Source organism: Eschrichtius robustus, chromosome 5 (assembly GCF_028021215.1).
Source record: "Eschrichtius robustus isolate mEscRob2 chromosome 5, mEscRob2.pri, whole genome shotgun sequence".
Taxonomy (NCBI): Eukaryota; Metazoa; Chordata; class Mammalia; order Artiodactyla; family Eschrichtiidae; genus Eschrichtius; species Eschrichtius robustus.
Window position 1 is genome coordinate 52,458,449 of NC_090828.1, and position 22,042 is coordinate 52,480,490.

The following is a 22,042-nucleotide window of genomic DNA, read 5'->3' on the forward strand; positions in this document are numbered from 1 at the left end:
CTTTCACCCGTTTTACCACTAAATGCAGCACACTGCTCATCATTTCCAGCTTCATTGCTTAGAATTTTGGCAGTTCCTCCTGTAATATCGTATCCTCTCATGCAATCTATATGAACCTTTTTGAAGAAATAAATATAAAAATGTAACTCTTACTTTACCAATCTGTTCATGTTGGGGGGCTCCTCCAACTACTTCGGTAGTGTGCCGACTCCGAAAATGACCGGCTCCAACTGAGTATCCTTCAAGAAAATGGAGACAAGTATGAGAATCATCATTCGCAATGGGTAAAATTCATTATCATAAATCCACTTACAGAATGGATCATAAATCCATTCATAATTAAATGAGACTGAATTCAAAATGACTACAGTAAATAGAGTTTTAAGAATATTTAGAATAGCAATACTCAAAATTGGTATTGGTATATGCTTTAAGCAATTATTAATCTGTGTGTTAATATGGCTTATATGTTTAAGTCTTAGAAACTAAAGATAGCACCTTTACATGTGGTTTGTTAGTCTCTGTATATTAGGACGTGGTCGTTTCTACGATTACAACAGAAATATTTTAGTATATATAAAATATAACATTTTGAACTTTAAGTAACAAAAAAAAAAAAGTCTTCTTAAACGTCAACTTTTCTTGCCCTGAAACCTTCCTATTGTGATAAAACTGTATGATTACACAAAAGGTAAAATATTCTTATTTCATTATGTGATAAAAGGCATAATACTAAGTTACATTTTAAAAATAATGTTTCAAGATATCCTTCAACCATAAACAAGTAAATGCTGAACTGTAAATGAATTCCCTCCATTTTAAAATAACTTCCTTCTGTATGAATGGGGGGGGGTTCACTTCAAATGTGAACAGCCTGTACTCAGAAATAATTACAATAAGAATGATAAAAATAGTTATGCTCTGGGAAATATTCTAAGAACTTATGGGGCAAAGGTTAATGGGCTGTTTTTAGACCCATGTTCTTCATAATGTTACCCATTGTCTAGAATGCTGTCCGCAGTCCCACTGACTTTCAGTTGGTCCTTGAAGAAACTATACTTACTCATCCATGCATGATTAAATGAGTTAATTCATGTAGAGTGCTTACAAAAGTTCCTAGGAGATGACAGGCACTCAATAGATGCTATCTTTATAATAACAAGTTGACTGCATAAAGATATAAGCTTACAAGTGATTTACTGCAAAAGAGGAAGCTAAACCAGGAGTTCCAATCTAAGAATTATATACTGATGATAATAGTTACATACATAAAATATTAAGTTAACTGAAGTTTCAGAGACTATATCCTTAAAAAGGGAGTTTCTGAAATGGCTTTTTAATTACTACTGGCCATTTTGATCTTTTGAAGATACGATTTCCCTTATTTATAATTACTAGTATCTGTAAGGCAGAGATAATTCGAGTTTGTCCATTTTTATAGTACCTAAATAACTTCCGAATTTCACTTGATTGTGTTTGTCTAAAAAAGCTTTGTATTTATTTGTAGTTATATTGTAGACGAAAAGAGAGCCGGTCCAATAGGACGATCCTGGAGCTCCCATCACAATTAAGTCCTGTAAGAAAAAAAAATTTATCATCATTCAAAAGTTTAATCTCACCACCCGAAACCTCCTCCAGATACACACTTTAAGTAAATAGTGACAAAAATACATTTTTATAGATTTCCGAAATGTAAGCATTTTATGAGTTTAAAAGCACATCAAAAAAAGCCAGAGAAGCTAGCTAATGAATTTTCAGCTAAAATGAGAATTTCAGAGAAGAAACGCTGAAACTCTCACTTCATGCTCATCAGCGGACTTTAAAATCAAAGGTAGAATCACTGAACTCTAGAGTAAGCTTTGGGGAGAAAGGCAATGTGGATTTCTATTAAAGTAAACCCTATCTGGGTAACTCATTAGTGCTCATTACAGAGATAATTGTGTGCTGCCAAAGAGTAAAAAATGGACTTAATTTATTTCAATTTGCAAAAAGCTAATGAATAGGTTCCTTAATAATGTTAGCTTGGAAAAAAAACAACTCAAATGAAATTGGGGCATACTTGATGATAAACGTAGGAATTTAGAAGAAAGGCAAGAGAGGGAAGATTGGAATGAACAGACACTTGTCTGGTGAAATATGAAAACTTTTCAGCAGTTAAAGCTATGTAACATTTCTAAATTTCCTAAACAATCCAAACTTTGAAAAAAAAAAAAAAGTCAATTTAAATATAAAGTAAGCAAGCATTATTATTTTTCCATACTAGGCAATATTTACGGAAATTGTTAACCCAAGGCTTGATACAACCTGTCTACAAAGATTTAGAAAACATTCATAACTTCATAATGGGTTGTTGACAGAAACTGGGAGATTTAGGAGTTGAGTACAATTGTGATCTTTCACTGTGTATGTGATAGTGTTAGAAAAAGAATAATAGAGTTTGGGGCCATATCTCATTTAAGAGGATATTATTAAGTTCTTAAATCTCCCAGTTCTCACACTTCTAATGAAAAGTGTTAACTCATACGCTTCCTCCCCCGCCTCCAATTTAATAACTAAATATAACATACCTAGATATTTTCAATGCTTAAATTAACAAATAACTACAGCTACTTTTGATTTCTATTAAATTCTTCATAAAAGTAACCTTCTTTAGTATAGACTTTTAGTTGCTCTTGCGTGACACAGCCATCTAAATATTAATATTTTATCAATACATATGTCGAATATTGAGTGGTGAAAATTAAGTTGTATTACACTCAAATTTAAGAGACATATTATTTGGGTATTATACAATTTTTTCTTCAAAGCATAATATCAATCTTCTAAGTCAAATTAAAATTCTATACGTAAACATCCATAGCAGCTATTTTGGGACTATTACCTCTGTGTAAAAACTAGATATTCCAGCTTGACATGATGCAAAATTTTCTCCAAATTTTCTCACATAATCTAAAATAAAGTGGAAAAACAATTCAAGATTTCATTTTAAAACCGACAAAATCTGCATAATTTTATTTATAAGTTCTTATAAGTATACCCTTTCAAGAGCTCTTTTACAGTATTATTTAAAAAAATAGTAAGTGGTAAAATTTAAGGTCACAAATCTCTTCCATGTTGATCTTCAAAATATCCTTGTGAAATAGCAATAGAAAAATCTACCCAGCCTCTTTTCCATGGGAAGAACATGCAGCATACACTCAAAAAGTTGTCAGGTGAGTATCTAAGACAGAGGTAGGATTTGTGGCTTCCAGTTCAGGTTTCCATTTAAAATAGGCTTCCTAGATTTTTGCCTGGCTGAAAATAACAGAGTCAAGATCTGCATGGAGATGGAGGGTCTCTTCTTACAAAGCCCCCATGAATGGTTGCTTTGTGAAACTTACTAGGGGCACAAAACTTGCTTTTCCTGAAGAACTGACATAAGTAAACCTCTATGAAGATACAGGACCACATCTTCGTTTTGGCTTTGCTAACCAGAAATGTTAAATAAATTGCTAAGTCATTTATAATGACCACTCCCTGTCATGCTTTTTCATTCTTTTTTATATCTTCTCTGGTCCTATATACATTTTTTTATTTAAAAAATATTACCATAATTTTAGGTGTCTTAGGTTTCTGCCATCATGTTTTTTTTTTCATAGAATGTGGCTAGGTATATATTTATACATATATTTATTTATATATATATTCATACATACATATATATGTATATATATATATATTTATTTGGGGGTGGTACACATTGTCATCCATGGACATTGGATGCCCATGTACAAAGTCACCCAGAGAACACATGAGAAAATGTACAGGACTGAAATCTACACCCAGGGAGGCACCAGCAGTTTGTGAAGGGACCAGCCAGCAACAGGACAAGAGTTGCAGAACATTAAGTGGTGAAATGCATCACTTCACACCAGTAGAACAGTCAGAAGTGGTTGCTGGGGCAATTAAAAGCCCCAGACATGGGGCCAGCTAGGTGGGGAGGGGTGCTGCAGTTGAGGGGTGTCTTTAGCTTGCATCTCTACTAGACTGTCCTTTGACAGGTTTCCTTCAGCCTATACAGTTAATTCCTATTGCCGAACATTTGCACACTTTTTTTTTTTTTTGCACACTTGATTTTAAAGGGAACCAAGTTCACAAGGGAAAAGGCCTCATCTGAACTGGAGATTATGACTCAGGCTGGTCAGGTTTGCATTATGGAGAGACTGCAAGACCCCAAATGACCATGAAGGCCGCTACAGCCAGGGAGAGAGGCCTCTACTGTGAAATGTTTTAAAGTGTAAACCATAAACTATTATGAAAAAGAGGATAATAGCTAGAGTAAGTTTTACTGCAATGGAGAAGTTAAAATTCACCTTTTATCTTCTTGGCATTCAAAGGCAAATTAGGAATATAGATGATATAATCTTTTCTATTATATCAAATTCCAGGGAGGAAAGACTCCAATATTAATAAAACCAACTCAATTTGCATACTTGCTCCAAGTTTTGTCAAGTAATAGAAATTTCCTTTGGACACTGGGATAATCATTTTGGTCAGAAAAACTGGAACTTGGCATTCATATATATTTTATTCTTTCCAAAGACACATTTTCAGAATTTTAGTTCTGTTGCAGGTATCATTTTTTCAATACTCTGTTGACATTTACCTCTAACTTTGCTCATTTCAGTTTATGTCCTAGCTCTGCATGCACTAACCATGACCTAAAATTTTTATGGGAAAGACCTTTCAAACTTAAGATACCAATCCCTTGCAATTTCAAGGAAAACAAGTAAATTTGAGGAAATAAAAAAGACAGTGAGTGGGAAAGATCTGCTTACATTTATACTTTGAATCTTTCTAAATCTTCCTGGAAGTTAAAGGTAAAGCAAGAAACTTAAACAATTTTCTTGCTTCTGATCATATTTTTCAATCTATTTCATGATTTTAAGTGTCCTGCACTTGCTGGGCATTAGACTCACTTATACTGAATAGAAAATATATTTAATGCTAAAGTGGGAATGCTAAACTAGATGCTAGAATTATTCAAATTAAATTGTAGAATTCCTAGTCCTGAAAACACAGTACATTTTTGAAAATTAAAACAACTGCAATTGGGTAAAAAAGGAAATAATACTCTGAGTAGTTAAAGGAAACATAGCTATTTCAAAGATCCTCCCACCCCAAACCAAGCATCCAAAATTGAAAATTGAAGAAACATTTTTAAAGGCATTCACTTATTTCTCTTGATCCAGTTAATATCAAAACCATGCCTTACCTTGATAGCATGGAGCTATTCTTTTACTCAGCTCTGTTCGTAAATCAGAGGGCATTCCATAGCAAACACCCGTGGGGAGCTTATTTTCATTCTTTATGTAAAATATATTTTTCCATCTATGCCCACAAGTCTGAATAAAACATAAAAGTAGACCACATGATGTGAAAGTCACACCCAGGGTATCTGATTTCACGATGTGATCAGTGGACTAATTTCAATAACCTACCACGATGGAGCCATTTTCTCCTGGCTGTCTGGAAAGCGTGACCCCCAACCATTGATTGTCTCTTTCTTCCAAACAAGTCTTTCCACAAGGTTCTCCATTAGGGCTACCTACAGCATTTGAAAATAAGTTTATCATGAGTTATCTTGAAAACAATATTATTCTACAAGAGCAAACAAACACGCATGCTTATCCCCAGTGTTTTTTCCTTCAGCCCTCTGTGGAATGCCCCCGTTCCCTGCTTCCCTGTCATCATATATTTGGTGCACATTGTTGGGGTAACCGTCAGTTAATCTGTGCCAACATAATTGTTCTCTCACAGGTGATTTTTGTTTGTAGGAATGCCCTCTGACTGGTAACACCAGGAAGAGATGGCCTTGATATAGGAGATAGCTGACCAACATGACTAAGAGAGGGGAAACCAGTTTAAAACAACATTGGCTGTGCAAGTCCAACTGCATTGCGTAATACTTGGCAAAGAATGTCATCTTTGTTTTGATCATTTATCTAGCAATGTAAGCAACATTTCCAGACAACTTTTCTTAAACGTTTCTTGTACAGAGACATTACGAATAGAAGGACTACAATATGGTCCTCAGCATTTAAGTCACAGTTTGTTGAAGCTGGAGGTGATGACTGAGCATGTGGAAAGCAGCTGTGTATAATTAACATACTAATAATGCCAGCATTTAAAACAAACTGCCCTATGGTTTACATTTAGTGGATTGTGACGTTTTCAACAAAGAAAAAAAGACTTTGAAAAACTGGATTATTTTAGTAAAGAGAAAACTTCAATAGGCACTTTCACAAAGGCATGAATAGCCAGAAAGCCAAAAATAAAATATTACACACAGGTAATACTTCTAAACTGTGCAAGAAAAAGTGATCAGCCCAGTAATTTTTTTTTTTGTTAAAGTGACTTATTTGCTTTGTAGCTGGGATCCTGTATTAAATGTGATTTCAAGTAAGTGATTTTGGGGGAGAATAAGACGCAGTATATTGAGATTCCTTTCGCTATTTCCACCCACTTCAATTGCCACATGACAGTTCCGTGCCAAAGGCAGATAAGTACATTTGCATCAGTTTGACTGGATAAGGACATGGAACTTTTTTTTTTTTTAACTTAATTTTGGTACCAAGTTTTCATACACTGATAGGGACCACACTCTAAATCATCAAGCACTTATAACCTTGACCCCTAGATAGTGCTTCCTGGGCAAACTCAGAATACCTTCATAGATGAGGTTAGTATTAGAAAGTGAAATTATTTGCAGTAAGTCTCCTGGGTAAGAGAGATTTTAAGGAGTGTGGAAAGATATTTGTGCATACATTTTATGAACATTTGTTCACTCTCTTAAAATGTTGTTCAGGACAAACCAACCCTTCAACACAGCTAAACTGAAGAAAGTTTCCCAGCCCCATCTCTGGAGATTGATTTAGTTGGTCCAGGTGAGGCCCTGATTACCCCAGGTGATTCTCATGATCTGGAACATTGTTATGATGGTATATGGATAATCTTTTTTTGGCCAATTTTCTTGGAGAATAGTAATGTCAACTCCCACCTATTGGTAGTGCCCGCCAAGAGCATGAGACAGAGGAATACGACTAAAGATCTGTCTGGAAAAAGAATGCTGGGGTTGATTAGCAATGTCTACTTGGAATGGGAAGGGGAGATTGCTGCAGCCCAAACCTTGATCAAGGATGGCCCAGGTGGAAGCATTAGGTTTCTATATTCAAGTTAATAAAGAAAGGGAGGAATAAGGGAGAAGGAAGGGAAAGACAATTATATTGTAGTACTGAATGGGTAAAGGTCTAACACAGAAAGTTGTTACTGTGGCTACACAATGCCAACGTAATTGAAAGAAAGTGAAAGAATGACAAACAAATTTTAATTTTCATTGTGATGCAAATTTCAGTTTGACTTTTTACTAAAATTGCCAGTTGCTTTTTTTTTCTTTTTTTTTTACTAATGTCAAAAATAGATGATAAATGGTAGATTCGTCTACCTGAAGGTGAAGTTATTACTTATCCCAATAGATACTTCAACAAAGTATCTTCTCTGAAAATACCAAAGTCTTTCTAAAATTATAGTCAACACTCAGTTAACTAAGCAATTGTGCAGGAGGAAAATTAAGGACAGGAGAGGACAGAGTTCACAAATAACACATTATCTCTGTTAAAATGTGGTATATTTAATGGACAGTTTCATTAAGATTACGGCCAATATTTAGAAACAAATTTACTGTTCTAGAGATGCCACCCCAATGTCTAAAAACATCTAATAATATGTACCTAGTAAACATACAACAGTTTGGAACCAAAAAATACCATGTAAATTGCTGAAGAAAATGGCCCAAAATTTCTTATGCACAAAAGCTGTGAATTGTCATCTGTTTCTTAGCTGAGCTCTCTTATTTGTAGATTTTAAAATGAAAACTAGGGCTTCCCTGGTGGCGCAGTGGTTGACAATCTGCCTGCCAATGCAGGGGACACGGGTTTGAGCCCTGGTCTGGGAAGATTCCACATGCTGCGGAGCAACTAGGCCCGTGAGCCACAACTACTGAGCCTGCGCGTCTGGAGCCTGTGCTCCGCAACAAGAGAGGCCGCGATAGTGAGAGGCCCGCGCGCCGCGATGAAGAGTGGCCCCCGCTTGCCACAACTAGAGAAAGCCCTCGCACAGAAACGAAGACCTAACACAGCCAAATATAAATAAATAAATAAAAATTTAAAATGAAAACTAGAGAAACTCTTATGTTATTAAACCGTTTTCTGTGTCCACAGATTATTCCCCATTGCATCCTTTCTGTTTTAGTTTTAGCCTCACCAGGTGACATCACAACGTCATCACTGCTCAGATTCTCACACTTAGAGTCACACACTTAGATAACTCTAGTATGTGGACAGACATACAGACTCACGCTTATACAGGTTTCTTCTTTCCACTTCCTAATACCGCTTCTGCCACAGAGTAGCACCCAACAGCAAAGAGAATCCTGAGGTACTTTCAGCACTGGTTACCAGACGAAATCAGTTCAAAGAACAGCCTATAAATCCCCACTACTGATCTGGGTCTTCATTTCTAGCAACTTTTCACCTTTACTTCTGTAATGCCTGCAGAATCTTGGCAGAGAGGTCAGCCCTTCACATCACCAGCTTATGCTCAGGGCCCCTCCAGAGCTTTTCCTTAACCTCCTTGCTCTGGAGGCCACGCCTTTTCTCGTGGTTCTCAGCCCTGGCTGGACATGAGGATCACCTGGGGTGATGGTGGGGGGGGAAAGTTTGGAACAAATACTGACACCTGGTCCCACTCCCAGAGGCTCCGATTTGATGTGCCTGGGTTGAGAGCCAGACATCAGAATTTTTCAAACATCTCCTCAGTAACAGTAGTGCGCAGCTGGGCTTGTGAGCAACTGCTCCGCAATGTACATGGTTACACCATTTCCTGTGTTATATTTGAAAGGAACTACTCCATTTAGAAAAATAGTAGTAATGCCTTTTTGCCCTCCTTGGTTTCACCTAAATATTGTAATAGGATATCAAATATTAAGCCAATTTTCTTCATGTGGAAATACAGTATTTCTAATTTGGTCAGAAATGATGATTATTAGAACTGTCATGAGAAAGCTAATTCTCATGAATTTCCCTGACAGAACACCATAAATAAATGCAGATTATCTTTATATTTTATCCAAATGTCATGCTGAAATGATTTATAATCTGGTTTTCAATTCAGCTCATACATTACTGATCTAAACTCAGAAAATCAAATCAGCTTCATAATTGAAAAAAGTACTTTACATGGTTTAACATAAAAGACGTCAGCAGAAATTAACATGTGATAATTTTCCATGCTTTTACATAACTAGAATGACTAATTCTTAGCACAGTTGAACGCATTTTCCCAGTAGATATTAAAAATATAAAGCACATAAAAACCATACCCCTTATTCTAAAAATTAAGCCCATCTTTCTCTTTCCTTTTTTTTCTCTTTCGATTTTCATTTGGGAAAGAAAATATAAAGATGTATGCTTACTATTCAGTTTTTATTTCCACTTACTGATTTTGTTTCAGTGCATACATGAGTATATAAATGTGAATAAGCAGTAATTTTGATAGATGGATACAAAGGATGTTAGTACAAAGCCAATTAGGTACATTCTTTACCACTTCCCCCCCCGCCTTTGTCTTTTTTGCTCTTATTCACATCATCTGTTTTAGTGCCATTTTTCCAAGTGCCAAAATGTGACAGAGACTATGGAAGACTAGATATTTGCTCTTGATTGTCATCTCCATGGGGGCAGACTGACTATTTTGTTGACTGTGGCATTCCCACAGCACAGAACAGGGCCTTACATGCAGTAGGCAGGAACAAAATATTTGCTGAGGGAGGGAATTCTGAAACCCCTTATACCACCACAAAATCCTCTACTAGAGGATACTACTACAAAATTTTCACCAAACTCTCAGGGAGCTAAGCTTTGGAGAATTCTTCCTTCTCTACTATTCTCTCCTACTTCCAAAATATTAGTCCCTTAAGTTTTAAGACAGTAACAGATGGTCTGAAGGAAAACAGCGTTTGCAGGTTTGAAGATCTTTACAAAGTGCGATATGTGAGTAGGATGATTTAGGACTGAGAATTAGCTGGGCCTCCAGGAAGTGCCTGTCTCAGAGGGGTTCTGCAAGGATTTTGAGGACTAAATGAGGTATATGTGAAGGGCTCGGGCTAGAGCCTGGCAGAGAAAGCAAGCAAACGTTAGCTGATGTTGACATTATTATTTTAAGGATTAAGCTAAAGATACGATTAAGCTGCACATACGTCATGGTATATATCCTCCTCCATGACATATTTGTGGCATATCACTGTCAGCGAGCCCTTACCATACACATTAACTCATTTATTTCTCACAGTAGCAACAGAGGACAGTGTTATCAATCCCATTTTACAGGTGAGGAAATAGAATCTTAAAGAAGTAAAGTAATTTGCCCAAATCCATGGGGCTGGTAAATAGAAAAGATTAGAATCAAAAATCAAAACCTTTTAGAATGAAATACTGCCATTTGCAGCAACATGGATGGACCTAGAGATTATCATACTAAGTAAAGTAAGCCAGACAGAGAAAGACAAATATCATATGATATCACTTATATGTGGAATCTAAAATATGATATAAACGAACTTTTTACAAAACAGAAACAGACTCACAGACACAGAAAACAAACTCATGGTTACGAAAGGGGAAAGGGCGGGGAGGGATAAACTAGGAGTTTGGGATCAGCAGATACAAAATACTACATATAAAATAAACAACAAGGTCCTACTGTATAGCACAGGGAATTATATTCAATATCTTGTAATAAACCATAATGGAAAAGAATTTTTAAAAAAAGGAAATCAAAAACTTTTAGAAATTGAAGATCTAAAAGTAGTTACTTTCCACTAATCTGGAGTATATACAATAGAACTGTACATATATTTCAGACGTATGAATTATCTGGATAAATTTTACTTTCTAAACCTTTTTTTCAGCTGAAAGTGTGTAAAATATCACAAGTCTGCCCACAGACTATACAGTCAACTTTCTAGTGTTCACAAAAAATGTTACTTACTTGGTCCCTATCTTACCCTGACCTTTTCCTCAACTGAGATCAGTTCTCAATATTTTGGCATTTCTACTGAGGAAGGACCAAGGGGAAAGACCAGACTCAAAGGTCTTCTTTCTGTAACCTTTTGACAGCTTGAGTGACACACTTTGTGGGTAGGGGAGCCTGGGACTTTTGGATGCAATGACAAGTTTGGTTCATCTGCCTGCATCACTGGGCTGTGGCTTCATCAGTTCAGACATTTGATTGGGGCTCTCAGACTGGCCTTCTGGCTACTAAGACAACACATGCATTTATCTGATCTTTCAAAAGATGTGACATAATTTTCAAGTTTCAGAAAAATAGTGAAAGACCTTACTTCCACCAATTTTTTTTTTTTAACGTGAAGCTCTATTCCACTGAAAGATGAGTCCTGTATTTTCAAAGTCTTCCACTAGAAAGTTTTCTTAAATAATCCTGAAAAATAAATGCCCCTTGTTCCATTCTATGTTCTATAAAGATTCTATAAAGATTCTGTGAAGATTCTATGTTCATTCATGCAAGATATCTTTATTTGTAGAAGCAATAATTACCGAGTGAAAATAATCATACCATTCCTTCATTTACCAAGATTCAGAATATAGAAAAATATATGGGATTAAAAGCAAATAAACCAATTCAAATATGACCAGATTACAAGGCCTACCATTGGAGGGTTATAAAAATTACAGAAAGTTTGTGCCTGTGCATACAAGACTGCCTGGTGCCTAGTAGGTGTTCATTAAATGGTAAATGCTTCCGCTCCCCAGGGTACCCACATTGCGTTGATGTGGACACACCAGCAGAGGGAGCTCACAATGTTGTGAGGTTGGATCAGCAGCCTGCCTTCAGCTCTTTAAGCCAAATGGCCCCTTGTTTTTGTTTCTTATCAAACACTAATTACTATTAAATTCATTGTATTATTTTTTATTATATTAAACTGTGTACTTTTCCCACACATCTAATAAAACGTGGTGGAGATGTTTCTGAAAGGTAGCAGTGATGTTCATGAATTTAACAGCAATAACAATAACTTGGAGTAATGAAAAGTAAAATACCCAAGTTTTACAGGAGATATGGGACATGAAAGTACTAAACTTCCAAGACCACTTCCTCCAAGTCATCTAGGGGCAAACAAGAGTCAAAATATCAAATTAAACATCAAAATTAGAAACCATTCTCGAAGTATTTTTTTTCTGGAAAAACATGTTTAAGTGTCATATTCTCTGACTTCCTAAAAAAACTCTGATAATGGCTGATAATCATGCTCAATGTATGTGAGAAACAGCTCCTATAATCATAGGCCTGAAAAAGCCAGCTATTTAAGTCCTCTATTTCATTTTATTTTAATTACATTTTTTATTTAATAATTGTATTTATTTTACTGTGTTGTATTTAGGAAGAGAGTTCCACACAGAGGTGAACAAGTTCTGGCAGTAGAGGCAAGCTTGATGGTTGCAATTTTATGAATCTGAGTTGATCCTGAGACATCACTAGACTTCAGAACCCTAGAAAACCATCCTGCTTGTGAGCTTGAACCTAAGATCGGGGTTTCCTCCAGGTGCCTTAGGCCCAAACTTCTTTAAATTCCTACAGAAAACCTATACAAGTATTTTTATTAAGTACAGCAGAAAAATGTACAGCAACGGATATATTTGCTGTGCATAATTTAAAGAAGGAATGTAGTCTTACAATAATTACATAATTATTTATATAATAAATAACACATTATATGCTTTGTATGTGCCAGACACACTTTTAATACATGTAAACATGTATATTAAGTCATTTAATTTTCGTTATATCCCTATGAGGCAGGTATTATTATCATTATCCCAATTTCACAGATGGAGAAGCTGATACAAAGGGAGATTAAGCATCTTGCCCAATAAGGGGGGAAGCATCTTGCCCAATAAGGGGGGAAGGAAGGATTCAAACCCATACTGTTATCCACCACCCTACACCACTTTACAATGGTTTGCTATTAGTACTTTTAACTGTTAATCAGGGAGTGAATCCAAGTATCAACATTATTAATAATCCTATTCTAATTCTATTTCTACAATAACTTATTATATAACATTAACTTCCAACATTAGAAAATAAGGAAAGAAAATTCTCTACTTCCATGGTTTTCAACTAATCTCTTAGACTTAAGCATTCATTTGAAAAAGTATCACTAATATATAGATACCATTTTGAGTGTCTTTGAAACAAGAATAATGCAAAAATGTGAACAGAAAAAAAACTCCAGGGAAACCTGCCCTCACTTAATGCTCAGTGGTCAATATTGAAGTTCTGAGCCTGGTTTTGGAATTCACAGGGTAGGATGGAGGAGGAGGTCAGGCTAATAACAAGGTTTAAAAATATGTGAGAAACGTAAAAATCAGTCAGGGAGTCCATGGCATCATTCTGGACCAATCAATGTAGGATCGACTGAGATGAGGGGTTACCAATAACAGAGGACATCTTTTCATTCAAAGTTTAAACGGTGGGATAAGATGTTGCAGAGACAATGATTTGCAGACAAAATAATGATATTCTAATAAATACTAGAAAATGGTCACAAGAAAACAGAGAATAGCACTGGGGTGAGGTAGACCTAGAAAGATTTCACAGAGGGTAGATATTGACAAGAGACTTCTGCAAAGGGTATCATTTTAAAAGGATATGTTTAATCCACTTCACAAAATATTTCCTGCAAAAGAGATTTGATAACTAAATCTATACTCTTACTACTTCTGAACATATTCATTGAGAATTACAGTATTTCATATAAATTATATGAAAAAGATTTCAAATCATTAAAAAAAAATTCTTGGGGATAAACTGAGAGCATCAGAACCAACACACTGCATTACTGAGCCCAGTTCTGTCACTTGCAAGTCCACTTCCATATTTAATTTGATATCTCCAGCTCTTCCCAAAATTAAAATCCCCTTGTTTTAAAGACAGTCATTTCCAAGCTTCCTATCTCAGGAGTGTGTATTCTTTAGATTGCATGGTATGAGTAGGCAGAGTCTGGAACCCAAGGCTGGCCTAGACCTTTTGGAACAATATTGAAATATACAGCAAACCCCAGAGGATCCCACCCAAATCTCAGAAATGCACCCATCCATTTCACATTCACTGAGATTCTACTACATGCTCATCAAAACTGGTCAGAACTGGCTCAATTACTCTTCCAGGAAAACTTCTCTCATCATCCAAACATTTTCTTCTCCCCATTGTGTGTCTCTATCATTATGCATGTTACATTTTCTTGTAGGTAATTATCTGTTTCCCTGTTTCCCCTGTCACTGAGTTCTTTCAGGGCTTTAGCCATCTTAGCCACCTTTCTATTCCCAGTACCAGCATAAGTAATTGATAAAATTTATTTAATAAATAAAGGAAGAACCCAGTTAAAAGAGGTGACATCTGCCAACAATATTTTCACACTCCTCACTTCTCAACCCTCTGAAGTCTGGTATCACCACTAAAACTGGTCTTACCAAGGTTACTAATGAACCAATTCTCTCCAAATCCAACAAAACCTCCTAAGTTCTTACCTAGCTTGACCTCTTGGCAACTTTTGATAATGCCAACCACTCACCTCTTTATAGAATCTCTCATTCCTCTACTTCCATAGTGCCACATTGACCTGATTTCCTAGCTACCTCTTTGGCTTTTCCTTCTCAATCTATTTTTCAGGCTCTTTTTTCTTCTCCAATGGTTTTCAACCATGGATGAATATTGGAATCATCTGGGGACCTTTGGAAATTCCCGATGCACTACTAAGGGTTCTGCACCCAATTCCAACGTAAGTGTGTGAAGTTTTTCCACACCATCAACAAGCAATTCTCTGATACCAGGTGGGTGTCCTGCAATTCAACTCCATTGTAACACTATCTAACCTGGAGATAATGTCAGATCCCACAGGTTAAGGGTTCAGTCCTACATGCTCCTTGACATAGGTCTTAGTGATGATTTTTTAAATCTGACACCAAAAGCAAAAGCAACAAAAGCGAAAATAAATAAGTGGGACTCCATTATACTAAAAAACTTCTGTACAGAAAAGGCAACATACTGAATGAGAAAAAATATTTGCATATTACATATCTGATAAGGGGCTAATATCCAAAATATATAAAGAATTCATATAACTCAATAGCAAAACAAGCAAACAATCTGAGTGGAAGACCTGAATAGACATTTTTCCAAAGAAGACATGCAGATGGACCAGAAGTACATAAAAACATGCTCGACATCACTAATCATCAGGGAAATGCAAATCAAAACCACAATGAGCTATTACCTCACACCTATCAGAATGGCTATTATCAAAAAAGACAAGAGATAACAAATGTTAGTGAGGATGTGGAGAAAAAGGATGTGCATTGTTGGTGGGAATGTAAATTGGTGCAGCCACTATGGAAACAGTATGGAGGTTCCTCAAAAAATAAAAGAACTACCATATGATCCAACAATTCCACTTCTGGGTATTTATCAGAAGAAAATGAAAATACTAACTCAAAAAAATATTATGTACCCCCCATATTTATTGCAGTATTATTTATAATAGCCAAGATGGGAAACAACCTAAGTGTCCACTGAGGATGAGTGGATGAAGAAATTGTGGTACATATATGCAATGGGATATTATTCAGCCATAAAAAAGAATGTAATCTTGTCATTTGCAACAACATGACTGAACCCCAATGACATTATGCTAAGTGAAATAAGTCAGATAGAGAAAGACAAATACTGTATGATCTCTCTTATATGTGGAATCTAAAAAAAAAGAAAAAAAAAAACAAGCTCGTAGATAGAACAGATATGTAGTTGCTAGAGGCGGAGGTGGGGAGGGAGAAATGGGTGAAGGGAGTCAAAAGGTACAAAGAGAAAAATAAATAAATACAGTGCATTACTGAGCAACACCAAAAAATAGCTTACTATCATCGAATAATTTGTGACTATCTTCTACAGTATTAGGAAATTTAGGCAACTTTAATAAATTAACACAAAACTTCCTTCATGGGTAATAGAACTTTTAAAAGAAACCTGAAAGGTAAAAATGCACCAGCTGTATCTGTTTAATAGCTGACTAAAATAGATGAAAAATTTAAAAAGACTGCTTTCCTCCCATACCCCTGCTCCCCCCACCACGCACACACTTCAGATGCCAATCTCAAGTCCACCAGCTATTGAAGTTTCCTTTGGTTTGAATAATTTGCTAGAGCGGCTCACAGAACTCAAAGAAGCATTTTACTTACTAGATTACCAGTTTATTATAAAAGGAGGTAACTCAGGAACAGCCGGATGGAAGAGACACATAAGGCAAGGCATGAGGAACTTGCAGGGAGCTTCCAGGTCCTCTCTGAATGCACCACTAGTCCTAAATCTCCACGTGTTCACCAACCCTGTCCTTTTGGGTTTTTATGGAGGTTTCGTTACATAGGCATGACTGATTAAACCACTGACCATTGGCAACTGGTTCAACCTCCAGCCCCTCTTCTCTTGCTGGAGGTCAGGGGGATAGAAATGAAAGTTCCAACCATCTAATCATATGGTTGGTTCCACTGGCAACCAGCCACATCCTTAGGTCCTAAAGTCACCTCACTGACATAACAAAAGATATTTTTATCACTCTAGAAAACTCCAAGGGTTTTAGGATCTCTGTGCCAGAAATGAGGGTGAAGACCAAATATACCAATATATTTTTATTACAAATCACAATATCCTACCCTAGACCCACCCCCAGAGATTTTATTAGTTCAGGAGGAGGCCACCAGCACTGGTATTCTTAAACCTCTGCAGGAGAATCTAGGTTGCAGCCAGAGTTGAGCAACAGTGTTCTAGTCGCCTCTCAAGCTGTAGGAAGCCTCTGGGATCTCTCCTGGGCCTGATGATCTATTCAGCCTAGAGAGTTCCCAGGTTAAACTCATTAACCTCCATGGCTTTGATTACCGTCTCTATGCCAATTACCTTCAACTCTGAACTGCCCCCACAGACCTCTCCTGCCCTCCAGACCCATACATCCAACTGATTTCCAGATATTTACTTTTACATCTCGCAGGACATGGCTCCATCATCTATCCAACAGCCCAAGTCAGAACCTTGGGTAACATTTTGAAACCTTCTTTATCATCTCTCTCATTTAATAATTACAAAGTCCAGTTCACAGAGACCTGCTCTGCAGGAAAAGAGCAGATTTCAGCACTGGCTAAGCCAAAGGCCAGTACAGCCACTGTGGACCCCCTGCAGATCTTGCCAGCTTTTGCCACACAGGTGTTAGTGTTAATTGACGCCTGGGCTCCTCCCCGCTTCCTTTCCTCTCACTGAAAAGCCCAGAAACCACACCACCAGTCATCCCAGGCCTCTATGGCTACCCTAGTATAAGAAGCCAGCCACTTGAGCCCCTCCCTGTACCCACCAAAGCCCAAGTACAAGACACCAGCCTAGACTCTTGTGGCTGACCCCACCATTGCGCCCGGGCTCAGGGTTCGGCCCTACAGCTGTGCATCTGCATGCCACCAGCCCGCTGCCCGTCACCAAGCTTCACTGCAGTGCACACGCCCAGGGGAAAGTGTGCAGCCATGGGGAAGCACACGGACAGCGGGGCCCTTGTAAGTTTTTGTGGGCCTGCGTCAGGCTCTGCCTTGTGTTGCTCAGCACCACAACGCCCATCTGTAGCCAACACCTCCAACTGTGCATCTGCTACCCCCAGCCCAACACCCAGCACCAGCCTCCACTGCGTTGTGCACACACCGAGGAAGAGTGTGAAACCACACATGAGCATGCTGACAGCCAGGGCTTCTTCAGCTGCCAGAGAGCTTACCAAGCTGTAACACAAATAATCCCTGCTTACTTCTCCAACCTATCACCACTTCACACTCCACAGTTCAGCTGTATGCATTTTTCTTTCAGTCCAAAGACGCTGCCCTCTCAAAGACCTCAGGGTCTTCATACACACTGTTTGCTCTGTCTGGCACCCTTTCCCATAACCTCTTCCTCTGGCTAACTCTTGATTTTTTTGTTGTTGTTTTTTTTTTTTTTTTTCAGTTTTCCACTAGAACATCAATCCCTTAGGAAGACATCACCTTAATCTCCTAAATAGATTAGATTTTCTCACCATACTTTCTTATAATAACTTAACCAATAGACTGTAAACCCCTTGGGGCAAGGGCCATGTTTCTTTTGTATGCCCAGGTTCTCACCCTTTGACATCCCTCAATAAATGACCTACAAGTACAATGGATTACCATATCTGGCCCAAGAACTGCTGCCAAAGGGAGAGATTTTTTAGTCATTAGAAATATCACCCAGTGGTCAAGTAAACTTTAGGCAAAAAATAAAATACATTTTAGAAAATCTCATCTCTTAAATTAGGTGGAAACCATTCTTTTAGAGATGGAGTTTGGGAAATTGCTGGAAATAAGGAAACAATTCTTGTAATATGATGGCTTATTCATGAAGCTCTCTGTCTTAATTTTGTGCATAATTAGCATAACAACCTCTGTTCAGGGGTGATTTTTCAAAATGACCAGTCTGTATCAACATCATCTTCATAAGCTACAATTTAAAGAGTATCACAAATGAGAAAGAAAAGGAAAGTTATCAAGGACATATTTGAAGTTTCAACAGTGAGAGGTTTGCCTTTTAATGTTAAGCTAATAATTCCTACAAATCAGGCAGAAGTGAGAGTGAGGTAATCATTAGTTTAATGACACAAATGCTAATTAACTGAACCTCCTCCAAGTAGGTTATGTAATACAAACCAGGAGGCTGGCTAAGGCAATATAATTTCCAGGAAGAAATCTGAAGGGGAATAATGATGACTAACTTAATAAACCACTGTTCTTTCTAGTAAGAAAAAGAGGTACAAGGAGAGAGCTTAAAGGTCTAGTAACTATACAACATTGGTCTAGAAAAGTGAAAATTCCCATCATTTTATGCATAGACACTGGGAAGGCACCTGCTAAAAAGTTAGTGTTATTTTACATAGGGAAGTTATGTTTCTCTAGAACAGTGCTGTCCGACAGAAACATAATACAAGTCACATATGAAATAATTTTACAGTAGTCACATTAAAAAGTAAAACTGATGTTAATAATATATTTTCTTTAACCTAATACATCCAAAATATTTTCATTTAAAAATGTAATCAATATTAGTTTCAAAACATTTATTTCAACATGTGATCCATATCTAAAAAATTAAGAGGGGCTTCTCTGGTGGCGCAGTGATTGAGAATCTGCCTGCCAATGCAGGGGACACGGGTTCAAGCCCTGGTCTGGGAAGATCCCACATGCCGTGGAGCAACTGGGCCCGTGAGCCACAATTACTGAGCCTGCGCGTCTGGAGCCTGTGCTCCGCAACAAGAGAGGCCGCGATAGTGAGGCCCACGCACCGCGATGAAGAGTGGCCCCCGCTTGCCACAACTAGAGAAAGCCCTCGCACAGAAACGAAGACCCAACACAGCCATAAATAAAATAAAAAAATTTTTTAAAAAAATTAAGAGATTTTACGTATATGTGTGTGTGTGTGTGTGTATGTATTTTTTTTTTTTTTTTTGGTACTAAGTTTTCAAAATCCAGAATGTAATTTGCCCTACGGTACTTCTCACTACAAACTAGCCACGTTTCATGTGCTCAATAGCCACATGTGGTTAGTGGCTACTGTACTGGACAGTGTAATTGTATAATTTTAGCCTCTATTACCCAGACAAGTGTGTGTGTGTGTGTGTGTGTGTGTGTGCGCGCACACGTGTGCACGCCCAAACACACACGTATAATGCTATTAGTGGCAACTTCAAAGTAATGAAAGATCTAGTATTCCTTTTGAATGACCAAATAAAGGTAATCTTTTTAGTATAATTTTTTAGCCATTTATGTATTTTATTATGTTCTAATTGTTCAAATACTGGAAATGGATAAATACATTAATGAAGTCATTATTGTGATGCCTTAATTTAGCAACCATCTGTGATCAAGTTTCCTTTTAAAAAACTTAGCAAGGATACAAAGCACCTGAGTGGAAAAGCAACTGAACCTGTGGAAATCACTATGGCCTCCCCAGACACGGAGTCTTCATGAACAAGTTTGGATTCAAACCCTCCTGATGGAGAGACTACCTTCCCCTGGTTCACAGAGGGCAGTACCAAGGAAGTGAGGGGAGAGACACTTCTTAGTCAGGCAGGAAGGTGGAAGAAGCCTGTTTGCACACAGGAAGAAATGCACCTCTTCTACAGTCAATTCACTTCACTAAAAGGGGTATCTGATTCTCAACATCTCATACCCTGAACATTCTAGATAAATAGGCATCTGCTGCTCACTTCTGATTATGACTACAGTGAATATACCATAGTATGGGACAACGTTAGCCACTGCAGGGAAGAGGGGTTAGGAGGTAGGGGGGAAGGGTATTGACTCCTCTTCTGAGGGAAGGAGTCTATCTGAATCAAACTTTGATCTGAAATTCTGAGACCTAAAGACTAGTCCATGTAGACAGCACTTTGAATTGTGTAGGAGATTGGCACCATTTTAAGAGATCTTTCAACTTCATCTCTTTGATAGCAAATTAGGCCATGAATGAAAGAAAACATTTTATGACATGGCAGTCATAGCTGAATCTTTAGTTATTATAAGAGTTTTTGGTTGGGCCAACAAAAAATATTTTTCATTGTGTTTCAACTGTTACCTTTTCATTTACACATTTAACTTTTGGTTTCATCTATTAACTGTCCATATTTATAACCTCAACCTGCCTACTATAACAGATAACATGCAGATATAGATTTAAGTAGAAAATAGAGACAAAAAATAAATATTTTTTGAATGTCAGTTGTATGTCAGGTACTGAGCTAAGCATTTTGCATATGTTATAGTCACCCATATTTGAGACAGAACAACTGAAGCCACCTTATATAGACGATTGTGTATGTACTTTTTCCTTGAAAATTCTTCATAAAGAAAACTACATAGTCCACAAACCTGAGAATCTGTAAATGTCTTTAGTTACCGATGTATCGTTTTCAGTGTTTCCTTTCTAGACATTATCCTCAATCCCTTACTTTACAGCTTCAAGTTACTTCTGAGTCTGTGCTGAATTGAAACACACGATTTCTTTATATAAGGAAGAGAAGACATATCGTTTGAAATGTTATATGAGAAGTAATTTCAGTCAACTCTTTTGCAAATGTTCATAGCTATTACTACAGCTATTAGTGTTTCAACCAGTTGACTGACTAGAAATCTTGTCTTCCTTTTTGCCTTTCATCTCAGTAGAAACCTTTTTATTGATCAAAAATTTGAAAGTTAAAAATATCCCTTTGGCTTGTCATTTCTAATTAATTCTCTTATTCACCAATCAGGTCGATGACAATCAAACTTTCACTTTGCTTTTATTCATTTATCCATCCAGTACATCTTCACTTAATTCATGTTTGTTGAACATCTACCATGTGCACATTTTTCTGTGGATATTTCTGTAGTCAACCCCTATGCTCCACGTGCCCAATCAATTTAGATTTTCCTTCAATTTTGGCAGGTATTATTATCTTAAATTTTGAATTTTATATAATATTATGACAGGATCTTTCCAGTTAAATACAGACATCTAGAAATAGATTCAGTGCCCTTCCAGGCAGGAAGTAGGAGCTAAATACCAGTAGTTATAATGTCATGAATCAGGAAACTACGACAGGACAACAAAAATAAAACATTCCCTCCTGAGACCTTGTCAAGATCCTCTGGCAGATCAAGGCTGTCTGCTCCGCTCCCTAATTCTTCATCCTACAAGTCTCTCATGCAATGAAAATTATGCTTTGCAGAATTATTCCAAATGGATAGGTCTGTGAATATGTTATGCTTTCCTAGTCTGCCTTTGGGGATGGAAGATGCTTAATGAGAGGCTGGGGCCTATTCTACACACTGCAGACAACTCCTACTAGACTCTTACGGATGCT

The 22,042-nt window shown here is 37.2% G+C and overlaps 1 protein-coding gene across 2 annotated transcripts in view; it reads right to left on the minus strand.

Moving 5' to 3' along the window:
- ITGA4 (integrin subunit alpha 4) overlaps window positions 1-22,042 on the minus strand; it is an 80,841-nt gene that overhangs the window by 56,585 nt on the left and 2,214 nt on the right. For both annotated transcript variants that reach the window (XR_011074072.1, XM_068543877.1), the window contains exons 3-7: window positions 5,481-5,587; window positions 5,255-5,384; window positions 2,882-2,949; window positions 1,445-1,574; window positions 154-239 (exon numbers count right to left, since the gene is read on the minus strand). Coding sequence is in view for 1 of the 2 variants with exons in the window: in XM_068543877.1 (XP_068399978.1) it covers window positions 154-239; window positions 1,445-1,574; window positions 2,882-2,949; window positions 5,255-5,384; window positions 5,481-5,587 (521 nt within the window). In the remaining variant the exon portion in view is untranslated. The remainder of the gene's footprint in view (window positions 1-153; window positions 240-1,444; window positions 1,575-2,881; window positions 2,950-5,254; window positions 5,385-5,480; window positions 5,588-22,042) is intronic.